General features: G+C 36.7%; 1 protein-coding gene across 1 annotated transcript in view; it reads left to right on the plus strand.

The window, feature by feature from the left end:
• SLC30A5 (solute carrier family 30 member 5) overlaps nucleotides 1-16639 on the plus strand; it is a 38261-nt gene extending 21622 nt beyond the window's left edge. The window contains exons 7-16 of the mRNA XM_041767168.1: nucleotides 1297-1373; nucleotides 1649-1819; nucleotides 2747-3035; nucleotides 3207-3415; nucleotides 3963-4120; nucleotides 4732-4861; nucleotides 8060-8261; nucleotides 8877-9103; nucleotides 13301-13429; nucleotides 14074-16639. Of these exons, the coding sequence (XP_041623102.1) occupies nucleotides 1297-1373; nucleotides 1649-1819; nucleotides 2747-3035; nucleotides 3207-3415; nucleotides 3963-4120; nucleotides 4732-4861; nucleotides 8060-8261; nucleotides 8877-9103; nucleotides 13301-13429; nucleotides 14074-14244 (1763 nt within the window). The 3' untranslated portion in view covers nucleotides 14245-16639. The remainder of the gene's footprint in view (nucleotides 1-1296; nucleotides 1374-1648; nucleotides 1820-2746; nucleotides 3036-3206; nucleotides 3416-3962; nucleotides 4121-4731; nucleotides 4862-8059; nucleotides 8262-8876; nucleotides 9104-13300; nucleotides 13430-14073) is intronic.
• The last annotated feature ends 2684 nt before the right edge of the window (nucleotides 16640-19323 follow it).

A 19323-nucleotide genomic window follows, 5' to 3' on the forward strand; every position in this document is an offset into this window, starting at 1 on the left:
TTCTAAATTAAATATTTTATAGCATTTCCATCAGTATCTTCTACAGGGACAGTGAAAGAATGTTTTAGAATGGCCAGGGGCTTAAAAAAATATTTGATTTGCCAGTCAACAGAATCATTCTGTTTGATCCCTTGTGACAAATTTAACAATTTAAATACTCAAGTTAGATGTCAGTTGCAATTATTAAATATAAACTTTCTTAAGATTTAATAAAAAAAAAAATCTTTGACATCTTCTTGCCTGAAAGAAAAAACTGAAAATCCTAACCTGGTAATCACTCTCTTGCGCTAAACTGTTATTTCCCCTCATGAATAAATAAATGAAAAATCTTTTTAAAAAATTAAAATGAAATAAATAAACTGTTATTTCCAGTTCAGCTTCCACTCTTCTATAACCCCAACTTTCCTGTTTTTGTTTTGTTTTGTTTTAAGATTTTATTTATTCATGAGAGACACGCAGAGACACAGACAGAGGGAGAAGCAGGCTCCCTGCAGGGAGCCTGATGTGGGACTTGATCCCAGGTCTCCAGGATCACGCCCTGGGCTGAGGGCGGCGCTAAACCACTAAGCCACCCCGGCTGTCCCCCAACTTCCCTGTTAAATATATATACTTATTTTCCTCTACAGACATACATGCCTTGTGCTCGGTTCAGCAGCACATAGACAGACATGCCTGTTCTTTTCTGTCCACACACCTCTTCCCACTCCATTTAGCTGACCTTGGAACACCAGTTCTGATTCCTCCTGTTACTGACACTATCTGAAAGCCTGTCAGTTAACTAATAACAGTTTACTTTGTTACAATGAAAGAGGATGGCGGGACTTTGCATCTCCAGGTTGCTTATGATAAGCTGCCTTCTTTGCTGAGGCTTATGTGGGCAGGACTTAGATTCAGGACTGATTTGAGATGTTCTGAAAAAAGCCTTATTTCCATGATAGTAGTGGTCCAAGAAGTTTCCTTCCTCTGGTCCCTTTGTCCTGCTTACATCTGTACACATACACTTTTGTAGGTTAACTACTAAAATTTAACAACTGTATCTTAAAGCACTATTATAATTGTTTTGGAGACAACAAAAGAAATACAGGCCATTCTAATTTATAAATCATGTCCCAGAATTAAATTTTTAATTGTTTTGTTTTTAAGGACAATAAATAATAAATTTAAGGGCAACCTCAAGTAAACAGGTTTGGGGCCCCCAAACTAGCCTATAATAATGTAGCTAAAATTTTAGGAGAACTTAAGGATTCAAAGAGTTAATATTTGGGATTTTTTTTTCCTTTACTGCAACTCACTTAGCTGAAGGACATCATGACAGTGCTCTAACTCACATGCTTTACACAGCCATTGCCTTCTTAGGTGTGGCGGATCACAAGGTATGTTCTTTTCTTTGTTCCTAGAATGATCAAGAGTAGCAACTATAACTTTAAAAGTTCTCTTAAGTTCGCAAATCGAACTCCAATAAAAAACTATATATTAAAAAAATAAAATAAGTTACCAGTAATTTACAGAAATGCGTGATACTTAAGTGGTTTAGTAATTTGGGATATGGAAGAAACATAATAGCTCCATTTTCTCCAAATATTTTGTATTTAAGGATCACATATTGGACTGTGTGTTTCTAATGAAACTCCTCTCATTTTACTCATAGGGTGGAGTGTTGTTGCTAGTACTGGCTTTGTGTTGTAAAGTTGGTTTTCATACAGCTTCCAGAAAACTCTCTATAGATGTTGGTGGAGCCAAACGTCTTCAAGCTTTATCCCATCTTATTTCTGTGCTTCTCTTGTGTCCATGGGTCATTGTTCTTTCTGTGACAACTGAGGTAAGAGGAATTTATCAGTAATAAGTAAAATGAATTGCTGTTACTTAAAAATTTTAGTTAACTACATTGTATTATACTTCACTTTAAGCTTGCAAGTATCTTAAATTATCTTGGCAGTTTTTGTAATTGTTGAAAAATTTGGGAAGTAAATTTTATTGTTTAGAAAACACAAATCAAGTACTATTACATTTATATTTCCATTCCTGTGGCCCAAAGAAATCTGTTCAAGAAACTCTTGATTTATGGGCAGCCCCAATGGCCCAGTGGTTTACGCCACCTTCGGCCTGGGGTGTGATCCTGGAGACCCAGGATCGAGTCCCAAGTTGGGCTTCCCTGCATGGAGCCTGCTTCTCCCTCTGCCTGCCTGTGTCTCTGCCTGTCTCTCTCTCTGTGTCAGGAATAAATAAATAAAATCTTAAAAAAAAAAAAAAGAAAGAAAGAAAGAAACTATTGATTTATTTAGGTTTTTTTTTTTTTTTACTTAGATTTTATTTATTTTAGAGAGAATGAGCAAGCAGGGTGAAGAGCAGAGGGAAAGGGACAAGCGTACTCCATGCTGAGCCTGATGCAAGGTTCCCATCTCACACCTTAAGGTCATGGCCTGAGCCAAAATTAAGAGTCAGACGTTAACCAAGTGAGCCTCCCAGGCGCCCCTAAGAAAACCATTTAATATATACCATGTGTTACAGACAAGGATTGTGGGTCATCTGGTATTTATATAATTATTAAATCATAGTGCTTTTATTTTTTAATACTTTGGGGATAACCGGGAAATGCACTAATATCCTACAGCTCTTATGTTTTGGCATCTTATGAATCATTGAATTAGAACATTTGTTTATCTATAAAGGGATTAACTAAAATGTAAGATGTGAACTTTATTCCTGTGCACTACTAACTTTTTTTTTTCTTTTTTTTAATTTCTAGAGTAAAGTCGAGTCTTGGTTTTCTCTCATTATGCCTTTCACAACAGTTATCTTTTTTGTCATGATCCTGGATTTCTATGTTGATTCTATTTGTTCTGTCAAAATGGAAGTTTCCAAATGTGCCCGCTATGGATCTTTTCCCATTTTTATTAGTGCTCTACTTTTTGGAAATTTTTGGACACATCCAATAACAGACCAGCTTCGAGCTATGAACAAAGCAGCACACCAGGAAAGCACTGAACATGTCCTGTCTGGAGGAGTGGTAGTGAGCGCTATATTCTTCATTTTGTGTGAGCATTTTTCCTTAGGAAATTTAATCTCATGCATTTTGATGTTGAAATTATTTAATTTGGGAATTTCTTCAGTGCTTGTGTTTAGTGCTGACAGATACTGTGTTGGTTTTGGTAGGTTAAGCTTATAAAACTTTTGTAACTTTGCTGTTTTTTTCCCTTTTTTAAAAGCTGCCAACATCTTATCATCTCCTTCCAAGAGAGGACAGAAAGGTACCCTAATTGGATATTCTCCTGAAGGAACACCTCTTTATAACTTCATGGGTGATGCTTTCCAGCATAGTTCCCAATCGATCCCTAGGTTTATTAAGGAATCACTAAAACAAATTCTTGAGGAGAATGACTCTAGGCAGATCTTTTACTTCTTGTGTTTGAATCTGGTAAGATTTTTTATATATTAGTGACATCTTAACAGCTTAAACTTTTAATTTTGACAGTTCTGGTATAATTTTAGTGATTCCCAAATTTCTGATAGGGGCTAAAATTACATTTTCTCTCAGCAATGGGAAGATTTCAGGATTATATTCAACCTATTAAAAAATGTTTACTTAGCAAACAATTTTTGAGGCATTTTAGATGCATTAGTTTAGTGTGCTATTTCAAATCAGTAAATATAGTACCCTGTAAAATTTTTATCTGCTTCTCATAGGATCTCACTATAGACTGGATGGATTGCTAACATTTTATATCCTAGTTTATTGAGTTCTACAGACATATAAATGAAACTATCTCCTTTTAAAGAATTCGTAAGATGAACATATTTGATTGAGCTTAATAGCTTGCAGAATATATGAAATGAAATTGTCACTTAGTCTTCAAGTAAGGTTTGCATAATAGTTAAAATTCTCATGACTAAGTCCTGATAAATCTCTCGAAATGATATTTCCTAACACATTCCTCCCCTGTTTTTCTTTAAATTTATTTTAGCTTTTTACCTTTGTGGAATTATTCTATGGCGTGTTGACCAATAGTCTGGGTCTGATCTCAGATGGATTTCACATGCTCTTTGACTGCTCTGCTTTGGTCATGGGACTTTTTGCAGCCCTGATGAGTAGATGGAAAGCAACTCGGATTTTCTCCTATGGGTAGGGACACCGACCATCAAAGTGATATAACACAATGAAAAAATCCTAAGGACAAATTCCATCTTAGGGAATAAAATTTTATTACTTCTATTACATATAATTTTTTAGAACTTTATTTTAAAGTGGCTATGCATGAAATATCCTTTCATTAACTGAATAATCAGTTTAACAGATACTGGAATCTTTGATTTGTACACAGAATTTTGATAAGACCTACCCTAAATAGATTTATAAACTTAGTTCTTTTCAACTGTTAATATTTTGAAAGACCAGTGAGCCAAAAATACAAATAATTTTGATGTAAAGCAGAATCTGTGGGCTGTGACAGAGATCAAAAGCTCATCAAGGTCTTAAAGAGAAGGAACTTCTTGTTAAGAAATTAGGAAAGGGTTTATGTAGGACTTTGATAAATATTTTAAGTTGCAACAAATTTAAGTACAGAAAGACTCTTGCAGCATTAGTGTAGTGTTTAGGATCTTGGTTATCTTCTGATCGTATTTATGTACATAGTTGAAAAATCCTGGACTTAGTATACTCTTATGTAACATAATGTTTATACTTTTAAAATATTTGTCATTTTTTTTTTCTAAAAACATATTCTACATTTTTAGGTATGGCCGAATAGAAATTCTCTCTGGATTTATTAATGGACTTTTTCTAATGGTAATAGCTTTTTTCGTGTTTGTGGAGTCAGTGGCTAGATTAATTGATCCTCCGGAATTAGACACACACATGTTAACAGTAAGTCCTTATTTTCCTGTTTGAATTTCTCTTCATATCCCCTATATAGCCTTTTCCATGCTAAAGTTAACTCTCTATAGTTATTGATCTAGGAAGGTTTTATTTTATTTTTTTAAATGTAAGTTAACATCTTATATTTACATTTATACTGCTCTTAAAAATTAATCCTTTTCTCTAATATTTTCGTGGTAAGACAGTTAGATGACGATCTAAACCATACGGATTTCTTTCTGACTTATCAGATGCTTTTGTGTGGGACACCTGGGTGGCTCAATCAGTTAAACAGCTGCGTTCAGCTTAGGTCATGGTCTCAGGGTCCTGAGTTCCAGCCCCCATGTCAGAGCTCCCTGCTCAGCGGGGAGTCTCCTGCTCCCTCTCCCTCTTCTGCTCCCCTTGGTTGTGCTCTCTTGCTTGTGCACACACTCTCTCTCTCAAATAGATGAATAAAATATTTTAAAAATAATAAATATATGTTTTTGTGTGAAGATGTGCTTTTTAAATACCTGAGGAAATTTACAAAATGTTAAAGATAGAATCATAAAAATATTATCATTTTAATGATAATTACTCTGTAGATTGTATTTCTGCTATAGCAGTCTGTAATGTTTTCCCTGTATTTCCAAACCTTTGCATGTGCTATTTCTTGTAGTTGGCCTGCCTTTCAGCCTTCATCAGGACTTTGCCTATATGTCTCTGATAGTGAGATACTTTCCATTAATCCCTTTCTTCCCTCTCCGGAGTTTGGAAGATTTCCCTTTCATACTATTCCCTTGTGTCTTGCTTTTTCTTTTCTTTTCTTTTCTTTTTTTTTTTTTTTTTTTTTTTAAGTAACATTGAGATATAACTCCTCTGTATTCCTTCTACAGTTAAAGATGTAAGTGATCTCTTCACGACCTAAATTGTCTATCATTAACTCTCAAATTCTAGCATCTGGCTTATAGTAGGAAATCAGCAATTAATTGTTGAATAATTACAAGTAATTAGGAATCTGGTTGGTGGAAGCATGTATCAGTAAAATGCTTTAGATTATAGTTTAGAAATATATTTTGAAAAAAAAAAGAAATATATTTTGAATTTTAAATGCTTACATCCTTGACCTTTAATATTTATTACAAAAATACTTGCCAAAAAATATATATTTGCACAGATGCATAAAGGTGCATGATTCATTGTGTCACTGTTCATTATGATGAAAAAAATGTCCTAAAGAAAAGACTAGTTAAATCTGTCATTCATAGAATACCATGCAACCAATAAAAAGAATGGAGCTTATCTATATATACTGGCATAAAAAGTATTTAAGAAGTGTAGTAAGTTTTTAAAAATTGCAAAGCAATACTATAATGTGATGTGTTTTAAAAGGTTTTTATATATGTATTTTAGTATTTGCATAGAAAAAACACCATTGTTTTAGTGACTCATTCTTGGGGGTTGGATTACAGGGGACTTGCCACTATCTACATGAAGTATTTGTTTAGAGGAGAAATATTTGAGATGATGGGGCCTCTATGCAGCATTTGATTTAATTCAAAATTCATTAACCATCTTCAAGTTCATAAAGCTAACTAAAGGGATCCCTGGGTGGTTTAGTGCCTGCCTTCAGCCCAGGTCGTGATCCTAGAGTCCCAGGATCAAGTCCCACATCCTGCTCCCTTTGTGGAGCCTGCTTCTCCCTCTGCCTGTGTCTCTGCCTCTCCCCCTCTGTGTCTCTCATGAATAAATAAATAAAATCTTTAAAAACATAAAAAACTAAAATTTTAAATTCTGACAGACAAATGTTCTGAGCCTCAGTAAGAAGGCTCAATCTTTGGAAGAATCTTTTCCAATCTTTGGAAATTAATTAGAATTATCTGTCCCCATTATTTTTATATATTCTTTTTATAAATCAAATGGGCTCAATCTTTGGAAGAATCTTTTCCAATCTTTGGAAATTAATTAGAATTATCTGTCCCCATTATTTTTATATATTCTTTTTATAAATCAAATGGGTTTCTCTAAAGGAGAAATTGTAATGTTTGTAAATTAAGTAACACCCTGAACCAACTATCCAAAATCATTTTATAAGAGAGGATAATTAAGAGTAAGTAACTTTGTTTATCCTTCAAGATGTTATTGTGGCATTATTAAATCAAGATAATTCAGTTCACTAAAAAAAAAGGTGAGGGACCCCTGGGTGGCTTAGCAGTTGAGCGTCTGCCTTCAGCTCAGGGCGTTATCCTGGGGTCCTGGAATTGAGTCCCACATTGGGCTCCCCACAGGGAGCCTTCTTCTCCCTCTGCCTGTGTGTCTGCCTTTCTCTGTGTCTCTCATGAATAAATAAAATGTTTAAAAAAAAAAGTGAGGGCAGCCTGGATGGCTCAGAGGTTTAGCGCCGCCTTCAGCCCAGGGACCTGGGATCGAGTCCCACGTCAGGCTCCCTGCATGGAGTCTGCTTCTCCCTCTACTCCCCACCCCCCGTCTCTCTCACAAATAAATAAAATATTTTTTAAAAATAAATAATTTTAAAAAGTGAAAGATTACTATTACATGTTTGTTTTTCCACTATACTTTTTTTTTCTTTGTGAAATTTAATATATTTAAGAAACAATAAGGTAAGTATTTGGAATTGACTAGTTAGTAAATTAATAGTCATTGTCTTACAAATAGAAATTTATCTGGTAATATAAATGAGATTTCAGTTACAGTGCATACTTGGTCTACTAAGCAATACTTAATTCTATTTAAATAAACAGAAGAGGGACGCCTGGGTGAGCATTTGCCTTTAGCTCATGGCTTGATCCTTTAGTCTCAGGATCGAGTTCTGCATTGGGCTCCCTGCGTGGAGCCTGCTTCTCCCTCTGCCTGGTCTCTGCGTCTCTCGTGAAATAAATAAAGTATTTGAAAAAAATAAACAGAAGAAAAAAACAGAAGAAAACTCTAGCATTAACTTATTCACAAACTATGAACCAAGTGCATATTTTTAATCACTTGATTAAAGAAGTCCAAATTCCTCTACTTGTCAAAACTTTGGCACTTGAAAGTTAAAATGTTTCTTCCAAAATCTGCTTTTTAAAAATTTTGGATTTCATTATTGAACATAGAGATTTTACCAAAGATACTTTGAAAATTGTAAATAGAAACATGTAGATATATAGTAATTTTTTAAAAATTTATTTTTTAAATTACAAATTTAAAAGTTTTCTTTTCTCCTTTTACTAGCCAGTCTCAGTTGGAGGGCTGATAGTAAACCTTATTGGTATCTGTGCCTTTAGCCATGCCCATAACCATAACCACGGAGCTTCTCAGGGAAGCTGTCATTCATCTGATCACAGCCATTCCCACCATATGCATGGACACAGTGACCATGGGCATGGTCACAGCCACGGATCTACAGGCAGAGGCATGAATGCTAACATGAGGGGTGAGTCTTTGCAAATATTATCCTACTTTTCAACTGTTCTGAGTTGACACTGTCTTATTTGTAGTAAATATTAGGCTTCTGGTACAGTCTTATTTTTGAGAAACAATCTGTGGCTAAAAAGTATCTGAAGTCATCTGCAGAAAATGTTGACATCTATTCTTAAATGTCAATTTTTAAACAGGTTATTGTATTATGGAGCCCTTTTCATAGTAACATTTGCGTAAATATTATTTGGAAGGGAAACATTGTGTCATTGTGAACTTTCACTTGAAAAGAACTAGGAAATTTTTATTATACTATAAAATATATAGAGGAAGTATTTATCACTTATTGTGTTGAATTCTTTATCCTCGTTTAAGTAATTTGGGTAATGTCAAAATTTGACTCACATGTGATTTCTAGGAAAACCACACCATCATTAAAGTCACCACTTTTGTGTTAGAGTTGCCTATATTATTCTTGAGAGCAGTGACCATGTTTTGTTTTGTTTTTGAAGTACCATCCCCTAGCAGAATCTCAGGTGTATAGTAGGTACCAGTAATATTTATAAAATGGATAAAAGGACTAAATTAGATGTGCTTTTATTTTTAATGTTTTCATATATTTTACTCGTAGGTGTATTTCTACATGTTTTGGCAGACACACTTGGCAGTATTGGTGTGATCGTATCCACAGTTCTTATAGAGCAGTTTGGATGGTTCATTGCGGATCCCCTCTGTTCTCTCTTTATTGCTGTATTAATATTTCTCAGTGTTTTTCCACTGATTAAAGATGCCTATCAGGTTCTACTTTTGAGACTGCCACCAGAATATGAAAAAGAACTACATGTCGCTTTAGAAAAGGTATTGTGTGTAATTTATTTGCTATATTTTTTCCTTTTAAAATAGCATTTGAAATTAAGTTGACCCAACTAGAAATGTGCAAAATATGAATTAAGATACAGTTAACGCTTGAGAATAAACAACAACAACAAAATGCATAAATTACAGGATTAACTAATAGGATCCCATTTCGTGATTAGAAAGTTACAGAATTAACACAACTAATGGTTTCATTTTTGCACAACAGTAAACACAAATCAGTTTTTTAAAAATTGGTGTCCAGGTGCCTTAGACCCAGGGCGTGATCCTGGAGACCCAGGATTGAGTCCCACATTGGGTTTCCTGCATGAAGCCTGCTTCTCCCTCTGCCTGTGTCTCTGCCTCTGTGTGTGTGTGTGTGTGTGTGTGTCTCTCATGAATAAATAAATAAAATATCTTAAAGACATTTTTTCTAAAAAATTGGTGTCCAGAAACAGACCCAGGAATATATGGAATTCAGTATGTAGCAAAGATGGCATTTCATTTTTTTTTATAATAAATTTATTTTTTATTGTGTTCAATTTGCCAACATACAGAATAACACCCAGTGCTCATCCCATCAAGTGCCCCCCTCGGTGCCCATCACCCATTCACCCCCACCCCCCACCCTCCTCCCCTTCCACCACCCCTAGTTCGTTTCCCAGAGTTAGGAGTCTTTATGTTCTGTCTCCTTTTCTGATATTTCCCACACATTTCTTCTCCCTTCCCTTCTATTCCCTTTCACTATTATTTATATTCCCCAAATGAATGAGAACATATAATGTTTGTCCTTCTCCGATTGACTTACTTCACTCAGCATAATACCCTCCAGTTCCATCCACGTTGAAGCAAATGGTGGGTATTTGTCGTTTCTAATGGCTGAGTAATATTCCATTGTATACATAAACCACATCTTCTTTATCCATTCAAGAGATGGCATTTCAAATCAGTGGGGAGAAAGGGTAGACCTAATTAACATTTCCACTTGGTGGGAAAGAAAAGCTGTATCTCGTTACCATCCAATATCAAAACATATTTCCAATGGACTAAGTATGTAAATGATAAAAAAAATAACCACTGAAATAGAATATTTTAAGTGTCATAGAGGCAGAAAAAGCCTTTTTGATAAGCTTGAATTGAAACTGCAAGCCAAAGGATCCCTGGGTGGCGCAGTGGTTTGGCGCCTGCCTTTGGCCCAGGGCGCGATCCTGGAGACCTGGGATCGAATCCCACATCGGGCTCCCGGTGCATGGAGCCTGCTTCTCCCTCTGCCTATGTCTCTGTCTCTCTCTCTCTCTGTGTGACTATCATAAATAAATAAATAATTAAAAAAAAAAAAAAAAGAAAGAAACTGCAAGCCAAGAGATGCCTGGATGGCTCAGTCGGTTAAGTGTCTGCCTTCAGTTTGGGTGGTGATCTCAGGGTCCTGGGATCAAGCTCCTTGTCCCTCTCCCTCTCAAATAAGTAAAATCCTTTTTAAAAAGAAGAAAAGCTAGAAGCCAAAAAGGAAGGAAGAAAATCTACAGATTGGACCAGTTGAAACCTGTCCATCAGCAGAAGACTCCATTAACAAATAAGAAATACAGGGATCCCTGGGTGGCGCAGCGGTTTAGCGCCTGCCTTTGGCCCAGGGCGCGATCCCGGGGACCCGGGATCGATTCCCACGTTGGGCTCCGGGTGCATGGAGCCTGCTTCTCCCTCTGCCTGTGTCTCTGCCTCTCTCTCTCTCTTTGTGTGACCATCATAAATAAAAAAATAATAAAAAAAAAAAATAAGAAATACAGATCTTTGAGCTCGCTGAGTAGACACCATGAGCAAAACTCACCCTCCCAGGTTGAAAGAATTTATGTACCAGAAATTACCATTGAGATTAAGTGGTGGCAGACATGTCCAAGGAATATTGTGGGGATTCAATCCATTTGTGAATCCTGTGGATAGATGAATATATGTGTACATGGTAACTAGTAGGCCACAAAACAATATTGGAATGGTGGTGATATGAAGAAATATGTCAAGTCCTGCATTTTCATATTGAACTTTTTTGTTAAGTAAACTGTTGTAATAGTCAAAATGCTTTCTCCGGCATTCTGAACATAGAAAATTGAGTATTAGTTCCCTGGTTGAGACCAATTTGTTCCAAAGCTTTTATGCATTAATATAGAAGCATCTGATTAGATATGAGGCATGGAAAGGATGCATTTTTTCCATCTTTTAACGGAAGGATGAAGAACCTGCAAACCCAAGCAAGTTATTCTGAAACATTAATTTTCAAAACTTATGTAGTAGCTTTTGAACATAAATGGAAAATTTTTGAATACAAGAACAGAGGGGGAAGAAAAGTAAAAAAGGCAGACAAGGGGAAAATATTTGCAGCACATATAAACGGGCAGAGACTATCCATAATTTTTTAAATCAAGAAGATACTTGTAGGAAAATGGACTAAGACTATAAACCAGCAATTCATAGAAAAAACAAATACAAAATAAATGTTTTTAGTTAGAAGTGTGCTGCATCTTTTTTTTTTTTTTTTTTTTTTACAGGCACCTGGGTAGCTCAGTTGCTTAAACCTCCAACTCTTGATTTTGGCTCGGGTCATGATCTCAGGGTCCAGGGATCGAGTCCCGCACTGGGCTCTGCGCTCAGCAGGAAGGTTTCTTGAGATTCTCTGTCCCTCCCCTTCTGCCCCTCCCCCCACTAGCACACACATTCTTTCACATGCTCTTTTTCCCTCTCTCTCCCTAAAATAAGTAAATTTAAAAAAAAAAAAAAAAAGATATTTGTAGGTAATCTCTTCACCCAGCATGGGGCTCAAACCTACAACCCCAAAAGATCAGTAGTCACAGGTTCGACTAACCGAGCCAGCCGGGAATCCCTGGGTAGCTTAGTGGTTTAGTGCTCGCCTTTGGCCCAGGGTGTGATCCTGGAGACCTGGGATCGAGTCCCACATCAGGCTCCCTGCAGGGAGCCTGCTTCTCCCTCTGCCTGTGTCTCTGCCTCTCTCTCAATCTGTGTCTCTCATGAATAAGTAAATAAAATCTTTAAAGAAAAAAAAAAAAACCGAGCCAGCCAGGCACCCCCGTTTTTTTTTTTAAGTAAGATTCACATCCAACGTGGACCTTGAACTCAAGACCCTGAAAAAGAGAATTTGATTCTGCTTTTGTTTTTATTTTTTTAAGTAATCTGTAAACACAGTGTGGGCCACAGACTCACAGCCCCAATATCAAGAAACACATGCCTACCAATTAAGCCAGCCAAGCCCCCTTGCCCTATCATGTTTAATTAGAATCTCCTAATGAGGAACACCTGGGTGGCTCAGCAGTTAGCCTCTGCCTTCGATTCAGGGCATGATCCCAGAGTCCTGGGATCGAGTCCTGCCTGCATCAGGCTTCTTGCATGGAGCCTGCTTCTCCCTCTGCCTCTGTCTCAGCCTCTCTCTCTGTGTGTCTCTCATGAATAAATAAAATATTTTTTTTAAAAAATGGCAAAAACTTATGTACTAAGTGAATTTTTCCCTATTATGTCATATTAATAATGCTCATACCTTTTTATTTTTTGTTCATATCTTTTTAATAGTGTGGTGTTACATTGTATGCACTGCCTGTTACTTATTTTAACATTTCTGGCATCCCTGGGTGGCTCAGCGGTTTGGCGCCTGCCTTTGGCCCAGGGCGCGATCCTGGGGTCGTGGGATCAAGTCCCGCATCGGGCTCCCAGCATGGAGCCTGCTTCTCCCTCCTCCTGTGTCTCTGCCTCTCTCTCTCTCTATCATGAATAAATAAATAAATCTTTAAAAAAAAAAAACATTTCTCCATTGTTAAACATGGAGGATATCTTTTGAACATGTTTACTCTGTATAACCAACAATATATGAATGTGAGGAGACCAAGTAGTCCATTGAAAGTCTCCAATGTTTAGAAAAGGCAAAGTACCTCTTAAAGAGGTGAAAATGGGTATACAGGTATTGAGTGTGAAGACCTGTAACCCCTATTCATTTCTTATTCAGAGCTGTCCTCCCTGACCTCACTCCCAGTTCAAAATATACCTTTACTACAAACAATTTGTTGCTTTCATTTCTTTCTTCTTTTTTGCTCTCCTTATTAACTTTTTAATCAGCTTAATATTGGTTCCTCGACCAAAAAGATTGCTTTGTGTTAATTAGCCTTTAAGTCCATTTACATTACCTCTACTTTTATTTGACAGATACAGAAAATTGAAGGATTAATATCATACCGAGACCCTCATTTTTGGCGTCATTCAGCCAGTGTTGTGGCAGGAACAATTCATATACAAGTGACATCCGATGTGCTGGAACAAAGAATAGTACAGCAGGTGATAATCTTTGTTTTTAAAGTAATTTCATTTGAGTTAATTTGCACATAAACTGGGACACATTATAAATTACACTGTTCAGTAATCATTTAACTGTTTAAAAAAGTCAGTCTTTCAGCAGTGCAAGGATAACATTTTTTATATATAGATTTGTTTTCTACTCAAAAATGGTTAAAATAAAATTAAGATTTAGTATTTTTTTTTTTTTAAGATTTAGTATTTAGATGATAAGCTTAAGTGGATGTAAAAAAAATTTGGTTTTTCACCTTGGCTCCCTATCAATTATCCAGAAATAAATTATTATAAATACAGATCTAGATTAATAATAATCACTGTTCAAGTTGGCAACATATATGCTGTGATCGGAGGTAAGATCAAAACAGTTCCTGTATCCGTATTCTAAAACTACCATATTGGAAATAAAGGCTATTTTCCTTTTCAACTTTGAATGCCCAGTCATTAATTTACTGGCCATCTGAAGGATTACATCTAACATTTGGCCAAGTAAATAATAAACTTACTTTGAGGATTATCTTTGAATATCTGTGGCTATAAAAAAAAAAAAATGTGAGATCAGTTATTTAAGACATAAGCACTAAATCTATTAATCTAAATGCTTTAAAATGTATGGGTTTTTGTAACAGGTTACAGGAATACTTAAAGATGCTGGAGTAAACAATTTAACAATTCAAGTGGAAAAAGAGGCATACTTTCAACATATGTCTGGCCTAAGTACTGGATTTCATGATGTTCTAGCTATGACAAAACAAATGGAGTCCATGAAGTACTACAAAGATGGTACTTACATCATGTGAGATAACTCGAGAATTACCTCTGGGGTATGAACAATGAAGATTACTCGGTATTTATAATTTTGCCAGAAGGAAGAAGATTGCACATAATTGTACAGAAATATTTTGCTGTATTTGAGAAATATTCTAAAGCTCCCTACTATTGGATCAAGGAATTTTTCTTAAAGGAAATTTAAATATAGAATGAAGCATTAATAGTACAAGTAAAATAATTACTTGAATTATGTGTATAACCGGAACCTTAAAATTTGAGGAAAGTGATATATCACAGCATCTTCAAAATGAACCTATAATGATGGATTCTAGTGAAGACCAAAATTACTTCTGCGTGTTTACTTTCTGTCAGAAAGCATCTCCATTGTAAATAATGTATTTTCATGTTTACTACAAAGACCCAAATGAAAAATTTTTAGTCAAATTTTTGAATAGCCCTAGGATAAAATAGGAATAAAAGTTCTATATTTATGGATTTTCTGTATATAAAACTGGTTTCTAATTATAACTTAAATCCATTAAGTAAAAGCTGTATTGCCACTTTAAATGTAAACTAAGTTATTTGGGAGAAACCAACCACTGAAATGAGATAAGCAGTGAGAATAGGGAAATATAACGTTATTGATGTATTACAAAAACCAACCACTCTGTAAAATAAATTTTTTTACTTTTGGTAATATTTGCAAATGAATAATTACTTTATTAGGTAAAGAACTTATACTAAGTGGTGTGTATGTTATTCAATCACTTGTCTTCTTCCTCTGAAGTAGAATATTCCATTTCTTGTGCATCTGCCATTCCAAGTTGCTTGTCAAGCTGGTATCCAAGCAATGCTAGGGTTCTCTTTTCATTTAGCTCCATATTTTGTGGAACAGCCAGTTGAGAGAATCATAAATAATTGTCAACTCATATTTGAATTTTCTGCCTTTAGACCTAATTTTTTGAATTTCTGGAACATGTAGATCTATAAGAAGTATCAAAGAAAGGTAGTTATTTTTAAATTTAGTAAGTAAATCTTGTCCATTAGTAGTTGGGCACCATGAAATCAAGATATTTTACCCTATTTTTTCATTTCCAATTTAAACTGAATGTATAGTCTGAAAAAACTGTATGATAAATAGATATAATATATGCAGCTTTATGAACACCAAAGAATGTTATTCAAAAGAAAGCTTTTGAATACCTATTTATAAGCATTTGAATATTTTCATTCTTATAATAGGAATTTTGATAAGTAGGATGAATTAATTTTAGTATGTGTACTATTTTTTTAACTATACCACACGGCAAACATGTATTGTAAATCATATTTTTATCTTAATAATTTTAATATGTGAGAGGTTTCAGAAATTTGTTATAAGTTATTTTGATATTCTTTGTCTTTACACATTTTCTGGTCCAGAATCTTCAATACATATTAAAATTTTTTGAGTGGTGGGAAAGTAATTGCATATTGATGTTTTAATGCAACTTTGATATGTTAAAAAAAAATTTAAGTAGATAGATACAATAAATATTGCTCCATTATTAAAATTGTCATTTCCTAGGAGGCGTATAACAACAGAAAAATTACTCTGATAGAGAAGGTGAGACATAGGGCAGGGGCTGAAGGGAATGGAAAATAGGGAAACCAGTATTAAGAGTACCAGGGTACAGGTTCTAGCCCATACAAACATTATGACTTTAGGCATAATGGGTATCTTTTTTTTTTTCCTTGTACATAAAATGAGAATAAAATCTGCTCCAGTTCATAGAGCTATGAGGAGCAGAAGGAATAATGTATGTGAAATGAATTGGAAGTTCTTGAAAAGGACTGAATAAAGTTGAGGAATTGTTATTATTCTAAACCTGCCTTCAAAGGTAGCTTTCATTAATTTGCCTATGTTTTCCTATTAAAATCAGCATCCCAAAAGATAAAACTGCATGTTAAATGTATAAATAAGTTCAAAATAATACCTAAAACAGCAGCCTGTTCAACAGTTTATTCACTCCAAGAAGGGTAGTAATGGTTGTTTACTATACCTATAAATTTTTCTCCTCTCCTTTTCTCTCCAGCCATTGTTTTCCCCATATTACCAATTTGGGAACTCCAGATTGGTAATTTCTGCTTAGAATTGATTTTATATATGTTATAATATACACTTATTGTTACTTGTGCATAATAATCAAACTTTAAACTTTCCTAATTTCAATGGAATAATGAAGCTATATATAATTAGATCTCTCTAAGGATTCTGGTTTTACTTTAAATTTAGATTATGTGGGACGCCTGGGTGGCTCAGTAGTTGAGTGCCTCCCTTCGGTTTAGGACGTAATCCTGGGGACCTGGGATCGAGTCCCACGTCGGGCTCCCTGCATGGAGCCTGCTTCTCCCTCTGTCTGTGTCTCTGCCTCTCTCTCTCTCCCTATAATGAATAAATAAATAAAATCTTTTTAAAAAATTTATAAATGCCTTAAACCCTTTGATTCTGAAATCCTGCATGCTACAATATATTCTTCATATTTATTTGCACATATGCAAAATAGCATTTGTGCAAAACTATTCATATCAGCAGTCTCTAAAAGCAAAACATTGGAACCAACCTAAAAATGACAGAGGCAGAGACACAGGCAGAGGGAAAAGCAGTCTCCATGCAGGGAGTTTGATGTGAAACTCGAACCCAGGACCCCAGGATCATGCCTCCAAGCCAAAGGCAAACACTCAACCACTGAGCCACCCAGGTGCCCCGAAATTGGATTTTTTATTTTTTTTTAATTTTTATTTATTTATGATAGTCACAGAGAGAGAGAGAGGCAGAGACACAGGCAGAGGGAGAAGCAGGCTCCATGCACCGGGAGCCCGACGTGGGATTCGATCCCGGGTTTCCAGGATCGCGCCCTGGGCCAAAGGCAGGCGCTAAACCGCTGCGCCACCCAGGGATCCCCCCGAAATTGGATTTTTTAATCAAAAATTTTTCTTTACTTGTTCCTTGTATCCACAGTACAGTTTCTGAGGGAAATGACTGACATTACATTTTCTGCATATACAAATTCAGTATTCTGTTATGTTTTTTTCTTCTCTATGTTGCGGTAGACTTAGGCACACGATGAAATACATTTAAGTGCTTAGTTCAGTGAAGTGAGGATATAAAACAGCTGGAACTCCGTGCACGTGGGAGTATGAAATGAGGCAACCACTCTGGAGAACTCTTAAACATGTGTACCCTGTGACCCCACAGTTCTGCTCCTAGGTATTTAGTCACGTTTACCCAAGACATGGAAAGGTGTGTCCGCAAAAAGACTTGTACAAGAATGTACATAGTCGTGATAACCAAAAACCTGAAGCAACCCATGTATCCATCAATAAAAAGTAAGTTACGGTGTATTCATAATCGAACACTACTCAGATTTTTTTAAAATTACTGTTTCAAAGTACAGGTAAATCTCAAAAAACATGTCAAGTGAAAAAAGCCAGACTCCTGAAATCCAAGAACATAGACTAATCTGTAGCACTAGAGCACAGAATGCTGACGGTTTACGTCGGCAGTCTCTAGGGTGAGTCTTTCTGGGCTAAAGTCAAGGTGCTGCGGGACTGTGTTTCCTTCTGGAAGTTCTAGAGGACAGTCTACGTCCTGGCTCATTCAGAGTGTTGGCCAAAGCCAGTGCTTGTGCTTGTAGGACTGAGGTCCCCTTTTGTTCGTGTTCCCAGGGTCTAGAGGCCACCTGCATTCCTTGGCGTCCTCCGTCTTCAAAGCTGGCGGCTGTGGGTCCCGTGCTCCTCCTACCTCAAGCCCTGTTTCCTTGCGCACGGTTCCATCTTCCTCTGACGCACCTTTCTGGCCCCTCTTCCACTTCTAAGGACTCGTGGTTCTACGAGGCCCATCCAAGTAATCCAAGAAAATGTCCCTATCTCAAGGCCACCAAAGCCCTTTTGCCATGTAACCTATCCAAAGGTGTGTTCATATCCGCAGGTTGTAGGCATGGCAAGGACATCTTGAGGGCCGGTGGCTCGTTAATCTGCCTACTACGTGGCTGCCTTGGGGAGACCAAATTTATTGCAAAGGGGCTCTTTTTGAAATGATGGGAATGTTCTATGTCTACATCTAACATAGGTATATAATTGTCAAAATTTTTTAAATTATAATTTACTGCATTTTCTTTAAATGTTCTTATAACTTGCTAGTGATTGTTTATTTTTTTAAAGAGGAAATTTTTTTTTTAGGATTTTTTTTTTTTAATTTATTCTTAGAGACACAGGCAGAGGGAGAAGCAGGCTCCATGCAGGGAGCCCGACGTGGGACTCAATCCTGGCTCTCCAGGATCACGCCCTGGGCTGTAGGCCGCACTAAACCACTGTGCCACCGGGGCTGCCCGTGATTGTTAATTTAGAAGCTACTATATACTAGGCACTGAAGAAGCAGTTTACATAACCATCTCCCAGCACTCTGGCATTATCACAGCCTGGGTGTGTATCATAACATAACTGCACAGCCCGGGTGGCTCAGCGGTTTAGCGCCGCCTTCCACCCAGGGTGTGACCCTGGAGTCCCGGGATCGAGTCCCACGTCGGGCTCCCTGCATGGAACCTGCTTCTCCCTCTGCCTGTGTCTCTGGCTCTCTCTCTCTCTCTGTGTGTCTCTCATGAATAAATAAATAAATAAAATCTTAAAAAATAAAATAGGGTAGATGACAGCTCCTTCGGGCCTCTGTCCCAACGGGAAAGCAGTAGTTACCGGGCATCGGTAACAGGGAAAAGCCAATGAAGAGATACATGTCAGGAGAAAGATGAATGAACTAATGCTCTGGGCTCAGAAGAGGAAGAAGAGTCTCCCAAGAAGATTAGAAAAGCTGGGAACGCCTGGGTGGCTCAGCAGTTGAGCATCTGCCCTCGGCCCAGGGTGTGACCCCTGGGTCCAGGAATTGAGTCCCAAGTCGGGCTGCTTCCCTCTGCCTGTGGCTCTGCCTCTCTCTCTCTCTCTCTGTCTCTGTCTCTGTCTCTTTCTGTGTCTCATGAATGAATAAATAATATCTTTAAAAAAAAGAAAAGCCTTGTGCAGCTCGAGTGGCTCAGCGGTTAATTAAGCGCCTGCCTGTGGCCCAGGGCGTGACC

The sequence above is a fragment of the Vulpes lagopus genome, chromosome 8, assembly GCF_018345385.1.
Source record: "Vulpes lagopus strain Blue_001 chromosome 8, ASM1834538v1, whole genome shotgun sequence".
Classification (NCBI taxonomy): Eukaryota; Metazoa; Chordata; class Mammalia; order Carnivora; family Canidae; genus Vulpes; species Vulpes lagopus.